At 44.2% G+C, this 19032-nt stretch overlaps 1 protein-coding gene across 1 annotated transcript; it reads left to right on the top strand.

Moving 5' to 3' along the window:
• The first annotated feature begins 4644 nt into the window (after window positions 1-4644).
• On the top strand, window positions 4645-18360 carry LOC140117109 (uncharacterized). Its single transcript, XM_072133543.1, has 5 exons — window positions 4645-4716; window positions 5284-5888; window positions 6077-6193; window positions 17115-17198; window positions 18184-18360. The coding sequence occupies exons 1-5, from the start codon at window positions 4645-4647 to the stop codon at window positions 18287-18289; spliced, it is 984 nt and encodes a 327-aa protein (XP_071989644.1). The 3' UTR covers window positions 18290-18360.
• Window positions 18361-19032: the final 672 nt, after the last annotated feature.

Raw genomic sequence — 19032 nt, 5'->3', positions numbered from 1 at the left:
GTGGGGGGCTTTGCTGGTGACACTTTTTGGGTTTTATTCAAAATTGAAGGTATACTGAACCAGCAGGGTTACCACAGAATCTTACAGCGGCTGCTATTCCATCTGGTTTGCGTTTAGTTGGACCATCATTTATTTTTAAACAGGATTTCGACCCCAAACTTCCATGTTCCAGTCTGCACCCCCAGGCTACGCCAGATGACCTGACCTCTACAGTCACCAGACCTTAACCCAATCGATATGGTTTGGGTTAAGTTGGACCACAGAGTGAAGGCAAAAGGGCAAAAAAGTGCTAAACATCGATGGGAACTCCTTCAAAACTGTTGGAAGACCATTCCAGGTGACTACCTCTTGAAGCTCATCAGCAGAAGACAAGAATGTGCAAAGCAATAATCAAAGCAAAAGGAACATGCAATATACGACATATTTGCAGTTTTTCCACGATTTTTTGTTAAGTACATAATTCCACGTGTGATAATTCATAGAGTTGATGCCTTCAGTGTGAATCTACAATTTTTTATAGTCATGAAAAGACAGAAAACTTTTGAATGAGAAGATGTGTGCAAACTTTTGGTCTGTACTGCACTAATCAGCAGCTTGGAGGTTGTTATACCTGACTTTAAAATCCCAACTTGCCTCTCTAAAAATTTCTACTATCCAGCGATATTATGGAACAAAACCACCTTAAACCCATAAACCTGCTGATTACAGATCACAAAATTATAGGCACAGAATTTCTAGAATATTATCAAGTTAAATTAATTTTATCCAAACTCAAAATATCACTTGTTAAAGAAAGTTTCCCACTTATGACATTTCTTTTAGAAACTGAAAGGTTTGTCCTCCCAGGGACTCATTACACGAAGTCTGGCCCAGAGTGACCCCAAGGCCCGGTGCTTTTTCATCCAATATGCAGAAGACAGAACACGTGTCACTTGCACTCTGCGCCGCCAAACCCTAAAGCAATGGTAACGGGTAAATAATGTGAGCACCTCGTGTATGACCAGACACCTGCAAACACCACATGATCTACAGAAGAGGAGACAACAAACAAGCCTGAAGACACCTGAGGCTCCTCTGCTGCTTTGGGTGTCTCAGCCTCTGGAATAACAAGGTCACCTGTCTCTCCTCCATCTGACCACCACCGACCCCACCAGCTGCACCTCTCCACACCACCCCAGAGAAGTGTTTATCTTTCAGTCACCACATAATGGAGAGAAAGCAGAAGTTTGCCCCTTCTCACCCCTAATGTCTAGTCAGCAATGGGGGAATTTACAATTTCTATCCTATGAAAATCGATCATCCAATTGGGTGGAGAGGGAGAGCTTATATGATGTTATGGCAGCGGCTGTCCCATATTATCAGGACCAAAGTAGGACAACACTGCTGTATCAAAAGGCCACATAAAGAGCTAGAAAAAACACATGGAAAAACTTATTTCAATTAGCAAAAAGAAAACTTTATTAAGTCAATACATAATGGCGGACTTTATTCATAGTTTTGTGCGCAAAAATCTGGGGCAGCTCGTTAATTTGGCGCATTTATGCGCCCTTTTCTTGCACACGGCAAAGTCTGGCACTTAGTGGTTTTGAGTCCCTGCGCCTTATCTGACATAGTGAGTGCCTCCTATACAGATGTTTGCACGGGACCTATCACAAAATTGCGCCTAAAAAGGCGCAAAAAAGGCGCAAACATGCCCCTACTCTGAGCAGCTGCACTTCCAAAAAACTTCACTTTTCATTGCTAAAAACATAGGTTTCGTTTGCCAAATGAAGAATTCCCTCCATACAACATGGAAAATACTTCGGAGCAGTTTTATAATGTAAAATGTCTCCAGTAACGACTTCATCATTGTCTATGGGATCATCTCTGGGAGTGATTATTGTCTTATTGTACAGATGTGAGAATATTATCAGTCTCCATTTCCTGTACATTATAATAACAAAGGCAAAGACTCAACATTTTTTTTTTTTTTCCATGTCTGTAACTTTTATTCCCTGTATTTACATCACAATGAGACTTTTTTGTGTAAAAATGAAGCCCTGAACGTTCTGTCACATTTTTTTCTATTTGGTTCCATCATTAGTCTCAAATGAGATTTACTTTGTAGGGTAAAAATTAGAGATAAATTTGGCGCTAATTTAGGCGCAAATGAATGGGACATGAGACAATTCCAAAATGCATTTACTAAGGCAGAACTATATCCATCATAGATCAGGAGCCAAAAAGAAGAGCAAACCAGGCGCAAAAATAGGCAAGACCCACTATGATTAATGTCCCCCCAATATGTACACCAGACTAACCCAGTAAAAACAATTAATAAGGGGTAAAAGAATAGACCCCAAACAACTGTACGGATCCCTAAGGGCATCTACAAATGCTTCACAATGCCAGAAAAAATAAAATGTCTGTGCTCCAAATGCCAGTTCTTTATTCTGAGCCCTGCTGTGTGCCCATCCTGTAGATTTTTTGCCACAAATGGGGAATTGCTGTACCCAGGAGAACCTGCTTCATTACTTTTGGGGTGTTTGTCTTCGGTATTCACCCCAGTTACGATGAATACATTTGGCACTAGCATATTTGACAATACCATGCAATTTTTATTCTGCACTATTCTCTTTGTATGACATTTTGGCCAGTATCTTGGGAGTAAAAATGCGCATTACAACCCTTAGATAAATTAATTGGTGGGTGAAGTTTACAAAATAGTGTCACTTCTTTGGGGTTTATATTATACTGGTGCCTCAGGCGCTCTGCTATCATGGCATGGCTCTCCAAACAAAACTAGTGGAAACGGAGGTCCAAAAGCTAATTTCGTTCCTTCCCTTCTCAGCCCTGCTGTGTGCCCAACCTATAGATTATTGCCACTGTGAGAAGGTACAAGGGGCCATTATTGATGGCAGATATGTGTCTGGCCTCAGTGAAGTGAGCCGGTTAATGTTTGGTCAGGAACCTTAGGTTTCTGACAATTGTTAATGTAGCAAAGCTGCTTAATGCAGTTGATCCGGACCGGCTTTCATTGGAGTAGTCAAGAGCAGGGTGGGTGACTACTCCCACATATCCAGGCCAGGTTTTGGCTGACAGATAAAGCCAGGAAGCTCAGGTGAGCTGGGTGATGTGTTTGCAGTCTGGAAGTCTCTGCTATACTGCATGCAGAGCTGGAGGGGTTACACAGCCAAGGACCACCAATAGTGACATTGTTTGGTTATGATGCTGGATGGAGGCACAACCTACAAAGGACTGTCAATCAAGCCTGTTTATATGGACTGTATTTTCTGTTATATGCTGAAGCAAGCTATTCTGTTTCATTACACTGTTTTTGGAAAGAAATAAAACAGCTACCTGGACTGTTACTCAAGTTGCCATTTGAGTTGATCCCCTACACCACATATGGGGTATTTCCGCACTCGAGTCAACCTGCAGAATGATCTTTGTGGTGTTTGTTTTTGGTGACTTGAGATGAGCGAAATACATTTACCACTAAAATGGCACTTGATGTTTTGTTTTTTACTCCGCACTATTCACTTTGTATTACATTCTGGCCAGCACCCGGGGAGTTAAAACGCTCACTACACTGAAAGACTCTTCAAGGAGTGAAATTTCCAAAATGGTGTCATCTGTTTTATGTTGTACTGGTACTTTTGGGGCTCTGCAAGTATGTTGTACTTGTATTTATGCTATGGTACACAGACTAAAGTCTCTGTGGGAAGAGTCCGGGAGGAGGAGTCTGTGGACCAGTGGACGTTCTGGACCACCGTGGGAGGTGTAGATGGTACTAGCCAAAGAAAAAATACCAAAGTTTCAGTTGTGATGACCAACGTGTGACTGGGTATGGAAGATACAAAATTGTTTACAAAAAGAGAAGAAATTGTCCATTTGGGACAGCTGTACCCATTAGTCACCAAAATTTAACTTTTATTCATATACATAAAATGGATATTTATTCATCCAAAAGAGTAATTTTAAAATTAACAGTAGGAGTGAACTGCAGCCATTTTATGTAAATGGAATTTGGTCAGAAATGTTATAGTCAGTAAATCAACGTTCTCCCAGTATGTCTATTCGGTATTCATATGCCCGTTAGTCAGAGCGTTACAGTTCAGAGATGTACCACGGGTGTCCCAGAACACCCCTATTTTATTCCCCCTAGGTAGAGTACTCTCTATCCCCCTAAGTGAGAGGTTCTCTTTCTCCCTAGTGGCTAGCCTCAGCGTACTAAAGGGAGGATTCCTACAAATAAACCTGAGACATCTACACCTCACTCAATCGCTGACTCATTTTAATTTCTGACTATACATTTAATTCCCTGTTATTGCTGCTGCTAAGTCCCGCTGAGCTAAAATAGAAAGAAGATTAGCTCCCCTCACCCCCAGATGGTACTAGCCGACACCTGGGACCGGAATCTAAGTGGCACCTGGTGTTCACCAGAGCCCGCCGCAAAGCTTGATGGTCTTGCTGTGGCGGGGTGCCACCAGCTCGTTCCACGGGTGTGGCTAGCCCCGCGGTGGCAACCTGCCACAGCAGGATCGTCCTGCTTTTGCGGCGGGCTCTGGTGAAGACCAGGTGCCACTTAGATTCCGGTCCGGGGACTCTTCCCACAGAGACTCTCGTTCTGTTGTCTGTGTACCGTAACAGCAAGATCTGGCGATGGACTCCGCCAGCATAAGGAACTCCGCCAAGGATTCTCTTCGGTTGCTGGCTGTTATTTCAGGAGTGGCCGTATAGCAGTCCAACCTGCTCACATTCCGGGAAAAGCAACTAGGCAGAGTTGCCTCCACGCTGCAATGTCTGCTTGAACCCCTGAGACTTCGAGGTCGGCTTCCATGTCTGCCTTGTTTGGCTGCAGCTTTACTGAAGCCGCTCCCCCCACCAGCTTTCCCAGAAGCCACTCCAGAGTCTCCGGCTTTCCCAGAAGCCACTCCAGCCTCCGGCTTTCCAGAGCCGCTACAGTCTTCGGTTTTCCCAGAAGCCACTCCAGCCTCCAGTTTTCCAGAGCCACTCAAAGAACCACTCCAGTCTGCGACTTTCCCAGAAGCCACTCCAGCTTCCGGCTTTCCAGAGCCGCTCCAGTCTGCGGCTTTCCCAGAAGCCACTCCAGCCTCTGGCTTTCCAGAGCCACTCCAGTCTGAGGCTTTCCAAGAGCAACTCCAGCCTGCGGCTTTTCCAGAAGCCACTCCAGTCTCCGGCTTTCCAGAGCCACTCAAAGAGCCACTCCAGCTTCCGGCTTTCCAGAGCCGCTCCAGTCTGCGGCTTTCCCAGAAGCCACTCCAGCCTCTGGCTTTCCAGAGCCACTCCAGTCTGAGGCTTTCCAAGAGCAACTCCAGCCTGCGGCTTTTCCAGAAGCCACTCCAGCCTCCGGCTTTCCAGAGCCACTCCAGTCTGCGGCTTTCCAAGCCCCACTCCAGTCTGCAGTTTTTCCAGAAGTCACTCCAGTCTCAGGTTTTCCAGAGCCGCTCCAGTCCCCAGCTTCCCAAGAAGCCACTCCAGTCTCCGTCTTTCCAGAGCTGCTCCAGTCTGCGGATTTCCCAGAAGCCACTCCAGCCTCTGGCTTTCCAGAGCCACTCCAGTCTGAGGCTTTCTAAGAGCAACTCCAGCCTGCAGCTTTTCCAGAAGCCACTCCAGTCTCAGGCTTTCCAGAGCCACTCCAGTCTCTGGTCTCCCAAGCAGCCACTCCAGTCTCCGCCTTTCCAGAACCACTCCAGTCTCCGGATTTCCAGACCCCGCTCCAGTCTCCGGCTTCCTAAGAGCCAGTCCATTCTCCAGCTTTATCAAAAGCCACTCCAGAGTCTCCGGCTTTCCCAGAAGTCACTCCAGTCTCCGCCTTTCCAGAGCTGCTCCAGTCTCTGGTTTTCCAGGAGTCATTTCTGCCTTTGGCTGCACAGTCCGCAGAGGTACCTTTACAAGTTGACAGAGCCCAACTCAAGGGCAAGGGACATTCCAGATGTCTACAGCAAAACCTCTGCCTGCATGGTGTCAGTTGCAGATCTAGTTGACACCGACACCTTGGGGTCCTAGGTGAGACTTCCCTCGGTATGTATGTGGTGTCTCCTCATCTGTTGATCCCTGTTCTACTCCTTAGATGTCCCGTCACCATGAAGAATTGGAGGAGATGGAAGAAGAGGTTTGCAGCCAGATCTTGTTGCAGTGAGCTCAGCAGATTTTTGTGGCAGATAACCTTTAAAAAAGCATCAGAAAAGTGAGTGTACGAGCTTTGAGGCGAGTGTGCATTGATCCGAAGTGTGTGCAGTGCCCTTAGGTTTAAGGGACTTAAGTTTGAGGGGCTTTAGCAGGTAACTGCTGTATTTTGTGTTACTTTGACTGTAAATTCTTCTTTCTGTGCATATTTCTATTGTAATCCCCATTAGAACAATGGACTCCATAAGTGGCATTGCTACACGGTGTACATCCTGTGCCATGTATGCTTTCCTTGAACAGCCGTTCGAGGGGGAATACTGCTCTGTGGGGTGTGTGAAAATTGCTCATCTGGAAGCCCAGATTCTGGATCTAAATGAGCAAGTTTCAAGGCTGCGGGCAATTGACAATATGGAGCGAAGTTTGCTGCATCTGGAGCACAAACTCTCTAGGGCAGATGGGTGTGGGGAGGGAAGTATGGAGGTGCAGAGTGAGGGGGCAGCTAGTTGGGTAACATGTAGAAGGCACAGTAAAGGGAAGAGTTGTAGGGAGTCTAGTCCTGATCTGGTGCACCCCAATAAGTTTGCCAGGCTGGCGGATGAGGGGGATATCAGCTCTAGGGTAGCAATGCTGCAGCAAAACATGGCCTCCAGCAACCGGGGGACTGTCTGCTCCAGTAAGAAGGGTAATGGGAGCACAGGCAAGGTCAGACAGGTGCTGGTAGTGGGAGATTCGATAATTAGGGGAACAGACAGGGCAATCTGCCACTAAGATCGTGCATACCGAACAGTGTGTTGTTTGCCGGGTGCTCGGGTTCGGCATGTTGCAGATCGGGTTGACAGATTACTGGGAGGGGCTGTGAGGAACCAGCAGTCATGGTCCATATTGGCACTAATGACAAAGTAAGAGGTAGGTGGAAGGTCCTTATAAATGATTTCAGGGATTTAGGCCATAAGCTCAGGGCAAGGACCTCAAAGGTAGTTTTCTCCAAAATACTGCCTGTACCACGTTCCACACCATGAAGGCAGCGGGAGATCAGGGAGGTAAATAAGTGGCTCAAAAGTCAGTGTAGGAAGGAGGGCTTTGGGTTCATGGAGAACTGGGCTGACTTTTCTGTCGGCTACAGGCTCTACAGTAGGGATGGTCTGCACCTCAATGGGGAGGGTGCAGCTGTTTTGGGGGAAAAAATGGCCAGAAGGTTGGAGGAGTTTTTAAACTAGAGACCTGGGGTGAGGGCAACTACACTTGTGCAGGGCAAATAGACAGTGTAGATAGAGAGCTGGGAAGAGTCATAGTCCATGGGGGAGGAAGGGGGGCTGGAATGAGATTGGGGAATAAGAACAAAAGGAATACGGACAGGGAAAACCATATAAAGTGCATGTACACAAATGCCAAAAGCCTCACAAACAAAATGGAGGAACTGGAACTCTTGATGTTGGAGCGGAAATATGATATAGTGGGTATCAGCGAGACATGGCTGGACAGTAGCTATGACTGGGCTGTTACTATAGATGGTTATAGTCTTTTTAGAAAGGATCGTATAAATAAAAAAGGGGGAGGCGTTTGTTTATATGTGAATTCTTGCCTTAAGCCCGTCCTGCGAGATGACATCAGTAACGCAAATGTGGAGTCCCTATGGGTGGAGACAAGGGGAGGGAAAAAGAATAATAAAATATTACTAGGGGTTTGTTATAAGGCTCCAAATATAATGGAGGCAGCAGAGGAAATGTTGATAAGTGAAATGGATTCGGCTTCAAAGCAAGGTGAAGTACTTATCATGGGGGACTTCAATTACCCAGATATTGACTGGGGGGCAGAAACCTGCTCAACCTTCTCAACTGTCTTTACCCAGGAAAATCCCCTGGTGGAAGACACAATGAGGAATAATGTAAATTCTCCAGGTTAACCCAGAAAGAGGTACGGCGCCGCCTCGCAACCACTAAGATAGATAAATCACCGGGGCCAGATGGCATACACCCCCGGGTTCTGCATGAACTATATACCATGATAGACATACCATTATTTTTAATATTTGAAGATTCACTGAGGACTGGTTATGTTCCACAGGACTGGCGCATAGCAAATGTGGTACCAATATACAAAAAAAAGATCAAAAAGCGATCCTGGAAACTACAGACCCGTGAGTCTAACTGCTGTGGTGGGGAAAATATTTGAGGGGTTTGTTAGAGATGCTATTCTTGAGTATCTCACCTTATAACCTTATAACCCAGCGTCAACGTGGGTTTATGAGAGATCGGTCCTGTCAGACTAATCTGATTGGTTTCTACAAGGAGGTAAGTTCAAGACTGGACCTGGGGTATGCTGTGGATGTTGTATATCGGGACTTTTCAAAGGCATTTGACACTGTGCCGCATAAAAGGTTGGTATATAAAATGCTGGGAATAGGGGAAAATCTGTGTATTTGGGTAAGTAATTGGCTTAGTGATAGAAAACAGAGGGTGGTCATTAATGGCACATTCTCAGATTGGGTTGACGTTACCAGTGGAGGCCACAGGGGTCAGTATTGGGGCCACTTCTTTTAATATTTTTATTTATGACCTTGTAGTGGGTTTACACAGTCAAGTTTCAATATTTGCAGATGATACTAAGCTGTGTAAAGTAATAAATACTGAGGCCGATAGTTTAGCATTACAGAGGGATTTGTGGAAGCTTGAGGAGTGGGCAGAGAAATGGTTGATGAGGTTTAATGTAGATAAATGTAAAGTTATGCACTTGGGCCATGGAAGCAAAAAGTATAATTATGTTCTAAACGGTCAATTACTTGGTAAAACTGGAGCTGAAAAGGGCTTGGGGGTATTGGTGGATGGTAAACTAAATTTTAGTGACCAGAGCCAGACGGCTGCTGCTAAAGCAAATAAAATAATGGGATGTATCAAGAGAGGAATAGATTCTCATGATAGAGACATAGGGGCATATTTATCAGGACCTCTGCGCACCGCCAGTGGCGCAGAGGCCCTGAAATAATCGCAAATTCTAGCTTATTGCTAGCTTTTGCAATTATTTTCCCTAATCCGCCACTTTCACGCCAGTGGGGCGTAATGGGGCGTGAAGGGGGGGGGGCGGCCGGCCGGTAGTGGGCCAGCGCGGGGCGTTACTGTCCCTGCGCACTCGCTGCCAGCGTCTTTTCATAGGTGAAAAGTCGCCGGCTGCGTTCTTTTCGACGCCAGGCCCTGCCTGGCGTAGGATAAACGCTGCGCAACTGGCAACCGGATACATCAAGAGGCAGAAGCCTACCATCACCATAGACAGGGGACATCCTCTACATCTAGAGGAGAGGAGGTTCTACCATCACCATAGACAGGGGACATCCTCTACATCTAGAGGAGAGGAGGTTGTACCATCACCATAGACAGGGGGCATCCTCTACACCTAGAGGAGAGGAGGTTCTACCATCACCATAGACAAGGGGCATCCTCTACACCTAGAGAAGAGGAGGTTCTACCATCACCATAGACAGGGGGCATCCTCTACACCTAGAGGAGAGGAGGTTCTACCATCACCATAGACAGGGGACATCCTCTACATCTAGAGGAGAGGAGGTTCTACCATCACCATAGACAGGGGGCATCCTCTACACCTAGAGGAGAGGAGGTTCTACCATCACCATAGACAGGGGGCATCCTCTACACCTAGAGAGGAGGTTCTACCATCACCATAGACAGGGGGCATCCTCTACGCCTAGAGGAGAGGAGGTTCTACCATCACCATAGACAGGGGGATCCTCTACACCTAGAAGAGAGGAGGTTCTACCATCACCATAGACAGGGGGCATCCTCTACACCTAGAGGAGAGGAGGCTCTACCATCACCCTAGACAGGGGGCATTCTCTACACCTAGAGGAGAGGAGGTTCTACCATCACCATAGACAGGGGGCATTCTCTACACCTAGAGGAGAGGCGGTTCTACCATCACCATAGACAGGGGGCATCCTCTACACCTAGAGGAGAGGAGGCTCTACCATCACCATAGACAGGGGGCATCCTCTACACCTAGAGGAGAGGAGGTTCTACCATCACCATAGACAGGGGACATCCTCTACACCTAGAGGAGAGGCGATTTTACCATCAACATAGACAAAGGTTCTTTACTGTACGAGCAGTGACACTGTGGAACTCTCTGCCGCAGGAGGTTGTTATGGCGGACTCTATGTACATGTTCAAGAGAGGCCTGGATGCCTTTCTGGAGAGAAAAAATGTCAGGGGTTATGGGGATAAAACATTTATTTAATTCTTAAGGGTTGGACTTGATGGACTTGCGTCTTCTTCCAGCCTTATATACTATGATACTATGAAGAGGAGGAAGAAAAAGGGGGGGAAGGGGGTACTGTCACAGATGCACCCATGATCCACGACAAGGATCACGGGCACACCCATGTCCCTCAGTGTGGAGTGGTGCCCCCCAGCACGGACTTACCTTTCCACGAGCCTGCTTCCGGGTCGACTAGGCTGCACGCTCCTGCTCCTATGGTGTGCGCGCCAGCTCTCCTAGCCTTAAAGGGCCAGCGCCCTCCTGATTGTCGCAGGCTAATCTGACTCGCCCTTATAATCTGCCACCTCCTTTCCTTCCTTGCTGGTTCTTCAGCATTGTTTCTTCAGAATTGTTCCTGTAAGTGAAAGCCCTATCTTCTGTGCCTTTCATGGTTTCCATACCAAGCTTCCCTAAGCTGTTCCTGTACTGGCGTGAGATAGTGTTTCCAGACGCCTCCATGTCTCTACTGTGTGTCTTCAGAGTTTCCAGACGCCTCCATGTCTCATCTTCAGCATTTCCAGACGCCTGAAGACATGGAGGCGTCCTGCTATCCCTGTTTCCCTGGCTGTCACTGCGGAATGACCTGCTGACACCCCGCTGCAGCAAGAGCATCTGGCTTTGTGGTGGGCTCTAGTGAGGACCAGGTGCCACTTAGATTCCAGTCCTGGGTGTTGGCTAGAACCATCTACACCTCATATGGTATTCCAGAGGGTCCACTTGTCCACAGACTCCTCTTCCGGGACTCTTCCCACAGAGACTCTAGTTCTGTTGTCTGTGTAACATAACATTTTTAACCAATTGGCCGCCAAAAACCCAATAGCACTAACCCCATTCTGGACATCGCTGTGCAGCAAAGCAGCAGTTGACATCCACATGGCAGATATTGCTGTATTATGAAGGACCAGGCTAAAACATTTGGGATGTATTTTTACCTCTAATACCCTCTGAATGTTAGGGAAAAACGTGAATATCCCTATATAAAAATTGAAATGTAAAACTTTACAATCCATTTTTATTTGATTCCTGAGAAAGAATTACAGGGTTAACAGAAGTCCCAAATGTGGATTGGCATAGTTTAAGATTCTAAGTTCATAAAATGTTGTTACTGGTGGCGATATGTACAACATAAGCCTTTAAAAGGTCAAAAAATATATAGTTTTTTTCAAATCACTAGAAAATCTGAGAACCTGCTACTAAAACTATAAACCTTCTAACAAAAGAAAAAAAATGATGAGAATAGAAAGAAGACAATTGGCCCCTTAACCACTCACGCTTGACGTATTACTAGGTCAGTTGTCGGCTGTAGGTCTTTGGAGAGGGCTCAGCCCAACAACCACCCAATCTGGGGTTTGTCTGTACGGCTTTGTAGGGGCCCGTGGCTAGCACTCGTCAAACATGTTTCTTCCACTGGGCACAGCGAGCGATGGCCCTTGGCTCAATGCAATGGAAGAAACGGGGGAACCAGCTGCACTGCACTGCCCCCAGAAAAAAACAAAGTACTCACCTTCTGGAGATCTGCTCTGCTCAGCTTCTCATTTTCTGTCTTCTATCTCCAGCAGTAGCGTGATCCAGCTCCATGGCCTCCACTGGTGCTCACAGTATGACATCATAGTGTGCGTCCCGACAGAGCACCCGGAGCGGGGGCACGCTACTGCTGAAGATAGAAGAGGGAAAAAGAGGAGCCGCAGGGAGCACTATGGGGGAGTAGTGCTGGCAACCTATATACTTGGGGAGGGGATACTGTGTGCTGGATTCCTATAGAAATAAATATAACTGTTTATATATATAAATATAAATTAGCTAAATGTGATGTGCGGTGCGCGTGCATGGCATTGGTGTACACAGTGCAGATGTGACTCAATACCATCGAAAATGCATCATAAAAACAATACAACAAGGTTTTTATGTATAAAGACTGACAGAAAAAGTCAGAAAGACCAATGAGACCAATGGATTTGTCTGTTTTCAAAGTGCAACAGTTTCTCCTTTTTTGTTGAAAGTACAAAGAATATTAGTAACAACAAACAAATAAAGATCCATTCCCAGAATCTAAGTGTCCTACATCATATAAGAGCCGCTAATAAATGTGTCCCTCCTCATACAGTATAGTATCATCCCTCCTATTAGTCCCACACAATAAGGGACAGAGCACAATAACTAGTGGCGGCTCCTGGAGTGACTTGTATCTCACAGGGGATTTACATTCCTCATCTTCCCCGAGCAGTGAAGCATTTTATATACATGTTACTTTGTCTTTATATGAAGTGATATAAGTTATATATGAGGCCGGACCCCTGTCCCCTCCCCTTTCCCCTGGAATAATACTGGGACTATATTGGTTGTGTGCACCTTGGCAGGGGGGATACTGGCTCATAGGAATATACAATATTACTTGTACTTTGCTACAAACCTGAACATTGCGGCTCATCACTATATATAACAGAGCTACACCTATAGATATCTGCAGCCTCTTCATAGGATCAGACACATAATCCAGGACTTGTGTTGTGTTTTTGGGATGGAAGAGGAAGTTGGAAGGACATGAGATTATCTATAGATCTTTCTGCTTCTGCCCCAGTCTCCTGATCTATGTGATATAAACATGTTTTCAGTAACTGAGGAGACAAACTGTGTCCTGACAAATGTCATAAGATCTGTCAGGTGTCAGTATAACATAATATTTGTATGTACTCAGTCTGGGAAAATATTATGGAATTATAAATCATGAGACGCACAATACATCTAAGCGCATGAGAGCAGTAAACACCAGGATCCGGGATCGGGTGGACGCATCGGTGATGACTTATGGCCCCAGCCCCTAAGTGTCTCCTATATAAACCCTCATCCCTAGAAGTGATCTATACTGAGGTGTCCTGTCCTCCTGGAGTCTCCTCATTCTCTATCACAAGGTGGGAATTGTTACTTATTATTCTTATACTTTTATGTATTTTGCTCTTTAGTTGATGTCACTTCCATTAGGTTTATGTCCTTATGGTTGCAGGTTATACTTTATATTATCTGAGATAAATTCTATTTCCTTTTGCTCAGTTTCTTTCTGTCTATTTGTAAGTAAAGATAAAGGAAAGGAAGGAAGAAAGGAAATGTTGTGTATAAAATCTCTTGTGGAGACAGATGTCATTACATCAGGACAACTACTAGACGCCCTTATACCCTACAATAGCAGCGGATATTCTACTGACACAAGAGACATGAAGGGAAAGGACTGAGCCCTTTACATCCATCACCAGATCTGTACATCCCATGAGGGAGCAGATATTATACAGATGTTACCATATACAGACATTATGAAACCAGTTAATAGCCGATGTTGGTACATATTTGACTGATTACATAGGACATGAATTTGCACATGTTGGTGCTTTTAAATGTTTTTAACTTGTCTGTAGTATGAATTTAAATAAAGATATCTGATTTTTTTTCAAAAACTATATATTGAGTCGGTACCTTTAACATGTCACTCTGTTTGTTTGCACTCATATACAGTCATTACATACACTGCAGACACTAGTAAAGATAATACATACACTGCAGACATTACATACACTGCAGACACTAGTACAGATAATACAGACATTACATACACTGCAGACACTAGTACAGATAATACAGACATTACATACACTGCAGACACTAGTACAGATAATACAGACATTACATACACTGCAGACACTAGTACAGATAATACAGACATTCCATACACTGCAGACACTAGTACAGATAATACAGACATTACATACACTGCAGACACTAGTACAGATAATACAGACATTCCATACACTGCAGACACTAGTACAGATAATACAGACATTCCATACACTGCAGACACTAGTACAGATAATACAGACATTACATACACTGCAGACACTAGTACAGACATTACATACACTGCAGACACTAGTACAGATAATACAGACATTACATACACTGCAGACACTAGTACAGATAATACAGACATTACATACACTGCAGACACTAGTACAGATAATACAGACATTACATACACTGCAGACACTAGTACAGATAATACAGACATTACATACACTGCAGATACTAGTACATATAATACAGACATTACATACACTGCAGACACTAGTACAGATAATACAGACATTACATACACTGCAGACACTAGTACAGATAGTACAGACATTACATACACTGCAGACACTAGTACAGATAATACAGACATTACACACACTGCAGACACTAGTACAGATAATACAGACATTACATACATTGCAGACACTAGTACAGATAATACAGACATTACACACACTGCAGACACTAGTACAGATAATACAGACATTACATACACTGCAGACACTAGTACAGATAATACAGAAATTACATACACTGCAGACACTAGTAAAGATAATACAGACATTACATACACTGCAGACACTAGTACAGATAATACAGACATTACATGCACTGCAGACACTAGTACAGATAATACAGACATTACATACACTGCAGACACTAGTACAGATAATACAGACATTACATACACTGCAGACACTAGTACAGATAATACAGACATTACATACACTGCAGACACTAGTACAGATAATACAGACATTACATACACTGCAGACATTACAGACACTAGTACAGATAATACAGACATTACAGACACTGCAGGCACTAGTACAGATAATACAGACATTACATACACTGCAGACACTAGTACAGATAATACAGACATTACACACACTGCAGACACTAGTACAGATAATACAGACATTACACACACTGCAGACACTAGTACAGATAATACAGACATTACATACACTGCAGACACTAGTACAGATAATACAGACATTACATACACTACAGACACTAGTACAGATAATACAGACATGAGATACTCTGCAGAGACTAGTACAGATAATACAGACATTACATACACTGCAGACACTAGTACAGATAATACAGACATTACATACACTGCAGACACTAGTACAGATAATACAGACATTACATACACTGCAGACACTAGTACAGATAATACAGACATTACATACACTGCAGACACTAGTACAGATAATACAGACATTACATACACTGCAGACACTAGTACAGATAATACAGACATGAGATACTCTGCAGACAGGAGCTGCAGCCTCTATTTACAGTTCATCACCTTCTATTTACAAAACATTCTGCAGAATCCTGAGCTCACAGCAAGAGAGAAGAGAACTTTGCAGAATGTTGCAGATACTACAGACAAGTGTCCCCCATGTAATTCTGCACAGTATCACCAGTGTGTCTGAGGGGGATAGTGTGCAGAATTACAGGGTGCAGCAGGAGACCAGCACTGGGGGATCCCCTCCAGGAGAAGCCCCTGCTGAGGAGGTCACTGGGTTCAGGGTGTCACACACCTGGGTGCTGCTGTAAGTGTTATCTTCATTCTGGGCTGTGGGAGAAGCAGAGAGGAGCTTGTAGCAGGATCACATGTAACTGCCCGAATCTAACATTGCGCCTAAACTGCGCCAAAACTGTGTTAAATTAAAGTGATAATTCTGGCAAAACAGTGCGCCAGAATTTAGGCGAAACTATTTCACTTAGGCGCACAAAAGTGATAAATGTGGCCCATAGATCACTAAATAATCAATTACAGGGATATTCAAGGACAGGCAGAGGGTAAATTATGCAAATGAGCCTGAAGGCCTTTCATTCCTATAGATTCTGGAGCCCCTCAGCCGAAATTGTATAATTTTTAAACCTTTTTTTTTTTTTTTTTTTAAACAAGGGCATAAGGAGCTAAAAGAAGAGCAAATCCTGTCAAATGCGGCACACACCAGTATGTCAGTGCTTGGTTTACAATCCTTCATCCTGGTGGTAGATGTTCCTTTAAAGGAAACCTACCACCAGGGATCTACCTGACAAGATAGATGTGAAGGTAGGTTCCTTCTGTCAAGCTGATCCCCGTACTGTATGGGGCTAATATGAGAGTTTAGCCGAACCTAAGAAAAATCTTATTTATGCAAATTATTGGGCGTGGCTCCTTGGGTGTGGAGTAGCTGCGCTGTGGAGTGGGAGTAAAGGCTACTCCATGACCTGTAGCCGCGGCCAATCCCATCTATCAGCTCCTCCCCCGCTGCACTGATAATCTGCATAATAATAAGATAAGGTTTGGCTAAACTCTAATATTAGCTGCATACAGTATTGGGGGGGAGATCCATAGTAGGAACCTCCCATGGGACCTACCTTGTTTGGTAGATTTCTGATGGTAGGTATCCTTTAACCCCTTCACGCACTATGTACTCCTGCTGCGTCCTGGTGCTGCGGGGAGTGTATGGTGAGGGCTCCCGGGCCGGGCTCTCCCTATACACAGCGGGGGCCGCCTGTCACTGCCGGGGTTGGGGAACAGAGAAATTCATGTTAGGTGTCAAAATAAAAAAAATATTTTATTCCCGGCTGTAAAAACTGTAATGAAAAATATTATAATTTTATACCACTATTTGCCATTTTCCCATCCATGAATATTTGAATGAAAAATGATGAAGCCGTCATATAGGTCCCTGCATGATATACATGATAATGTCAGCGCATGCGCCAAAGAATTGCCCCGCACACAGCTCCCTGCACCAAAGTGCAGAAAAGTTACTGCACCGAGAGGGAGGTAAAAAACAGAAAGGAGCGGAGTCCTGTAAGGGGTTAATATTATTATTAATAATAAATATCTCTGGCAGATCAGACATGACTTTCCTGAAGAAATCCCTGCTCCTTGTGCTTTTCCTTGGATTGGTCTCCCTTTCCATCGGTGAAGAAGAAGAGTAAGTGCTCATAGTATATAATGACACAAGTACTTAGAGGGATGTATATATATATATGTGTGTATGTATGTGTGTATATGTGTATGTATATATATAAGTGTGTGTATATGTATGTTTTATGTATGTGTGAGGAAATATATTAAGTAATATGATAGATAAATAGAGAAAGATAGATACACATATGGATAAATCAATAGACACACATTCAGAAAGCTTTACATAAAGAAGATAGATAGATAGATAGGGGATAGATAGATAGGAGATAGATAGATAGATAGATAGATAGGAGATAGATAAATAGATAGAGAGATAGATAGGAGGTTTCTATGAAGTTGACACTTCTCTGCTGTATCTGTTGTGACTCTGTCTCTGACTCATCGCCTCTTACCTGTCTGTATTGTTTCATCATTATGTCCATGTTTTGCACTTTGGCGTAGGGAGGGGCTGCCTTCTAGTTGTCCTGTACCAGCCAGTGTACACGAGGCAAACTGGTAGGGCCCTTGCAGGGTTCAGTGCTAGGGCTCATTTGCCCAAACTTATCAAATACAGTCCAGTGTGTACTATCTGCAGTGTCCAGTGTATAGTGCAGGGGGCGCCAGAGTCAGGATTTCTGTTTCTTCATGAATCTGGTGCCCCCTGCACTGCCACGACAGAGGGCACATTTCTGTCAGATTTTACAGGTTAAATCTGGCGCACGGTCCAACTGAGGACCGGAGCGCCCCCTTCAGTGCAGAAAGTTGGGTTGCATCGGGTATAGCGCAGCCGCGACATAAAACGGTTGCGTGTGACACAATTGTGGCGCAGACACTTCTTAATCTCCTGTGCAGGCAGTTTACACTAATGAACGCATGAAGTCTGACACAAAACTGGCGCAAAGACCTTAGTAACTGAGCCCCATTGTCTTCTGTTCCTGTATCTGCTCCCTGCATTACAGAGACACAATTACTATAATGTATCATTAACTTTATGTCACCTTGTTACACAGGAAAAGAGAGGAAGAAGAAGAGGAAGAAGAAGGATATGACGAGGAGAAGAGAGGAGACGAAAAATATGCAGAACGTGCCTTATCAGACATTGGGTGGAGCCAATAACTCTAAGCAAACACAAACCTAATGCATAAGGATTAGTTATGCCCTAAACATAATAAAGCAGATATAACTGACCCCATGTTCTGTCTTCTTTACATACAATTCATCTCCTGCATCCGATTCTGGAGGAAACTTGTAATATTTTACACTTTCATCCTGATAACATCATCAGGAATAATGATGGACGTCTATTCTGTCTCTGAAAGGCGTCCGACTGACCCCATAGCCCAAAATAAGCAGCAGTGAGATAGAAAGGAAAAATGTAAAGTTTTTTTTTCTCGTCTGGGCAATCACATTTAATTTATTCCATCTTCCATGCATATACATTTCATCAATTACATGTTATTTACCCATTATTACCCATGTGAAGATAATTTCCAATAAATGTAGGCAAGCTGTCCTTTTTGAAACAAGATAGCTGTCCTTGGATACAACCACCCTCGCACTCTGACAGTGGTGGTCACACATGAGCTACTGAGGCTGGACGGATCACATGGATTTAGCACTTACAGGATGGCTTTGGGACATGCAGAAAGTTTGAGATATTCAACATGCAAAAACTATTTGATTCATTGTGCAATCGCTCCAGCGGTGGTGGTCGTATCCAAGAACAACAATCTAATTTCTAAGGGACAATATTACTACAATTGTGGAAAATTATCTCTATTTTTTCCATCCAATTGAATTAATTTATGTATATTGATGATGAATTAAATTAAATGTCAATGAAATCACATCACACATGG

The sequence above is a fragment of the Engystomops pustulosus genome, chromosome 2 (genome assembly GCF_040894005.1).
Source record: "Engystomops pustulosus chromosome 2, aEngPut4.maternal, whole genome shotgun sequence".
Taxonomy (NCBI): domain Eukaryota; kingdom Metazoa; phylum Chordata; class Amphibia; order Anura; family Leptodactylidae; genus Engystomops; species Engystomops pustulosus.
Note: the sequence above shows the minus strand (reverse complement) of the source record. Positions and strands in the feature narration are given on the sequence as shown.

What these genes read in the sequence shown, in the direction of transcription:
- LOC140117109 (XM_072133543.1), top strand. Translation starts at nt 4,645, where the DNA reads ATGGACTCCGCCAGCATAAGGAACTCCGCCAAGGATTCTCTTCGGTTG. An exon ending in TGGCTGCACAGTCCGCAGAG is followed by an intron (nt 5,889 to 6,076) that starts GTACCTTTACAA and finishes TCTACTCCTTAG; the next exon opens with ATGTCCCGTCACCATGAAGA. An exon ending in TTTAAAAAAGCATCAGAAAA is followed by an intron (nt 6,194 to 17,114) that starts GTGAGTGTACGA and finishes TATCTCTGGCAG; the next exon opens with ATCAGACATGACTTTCCTGA.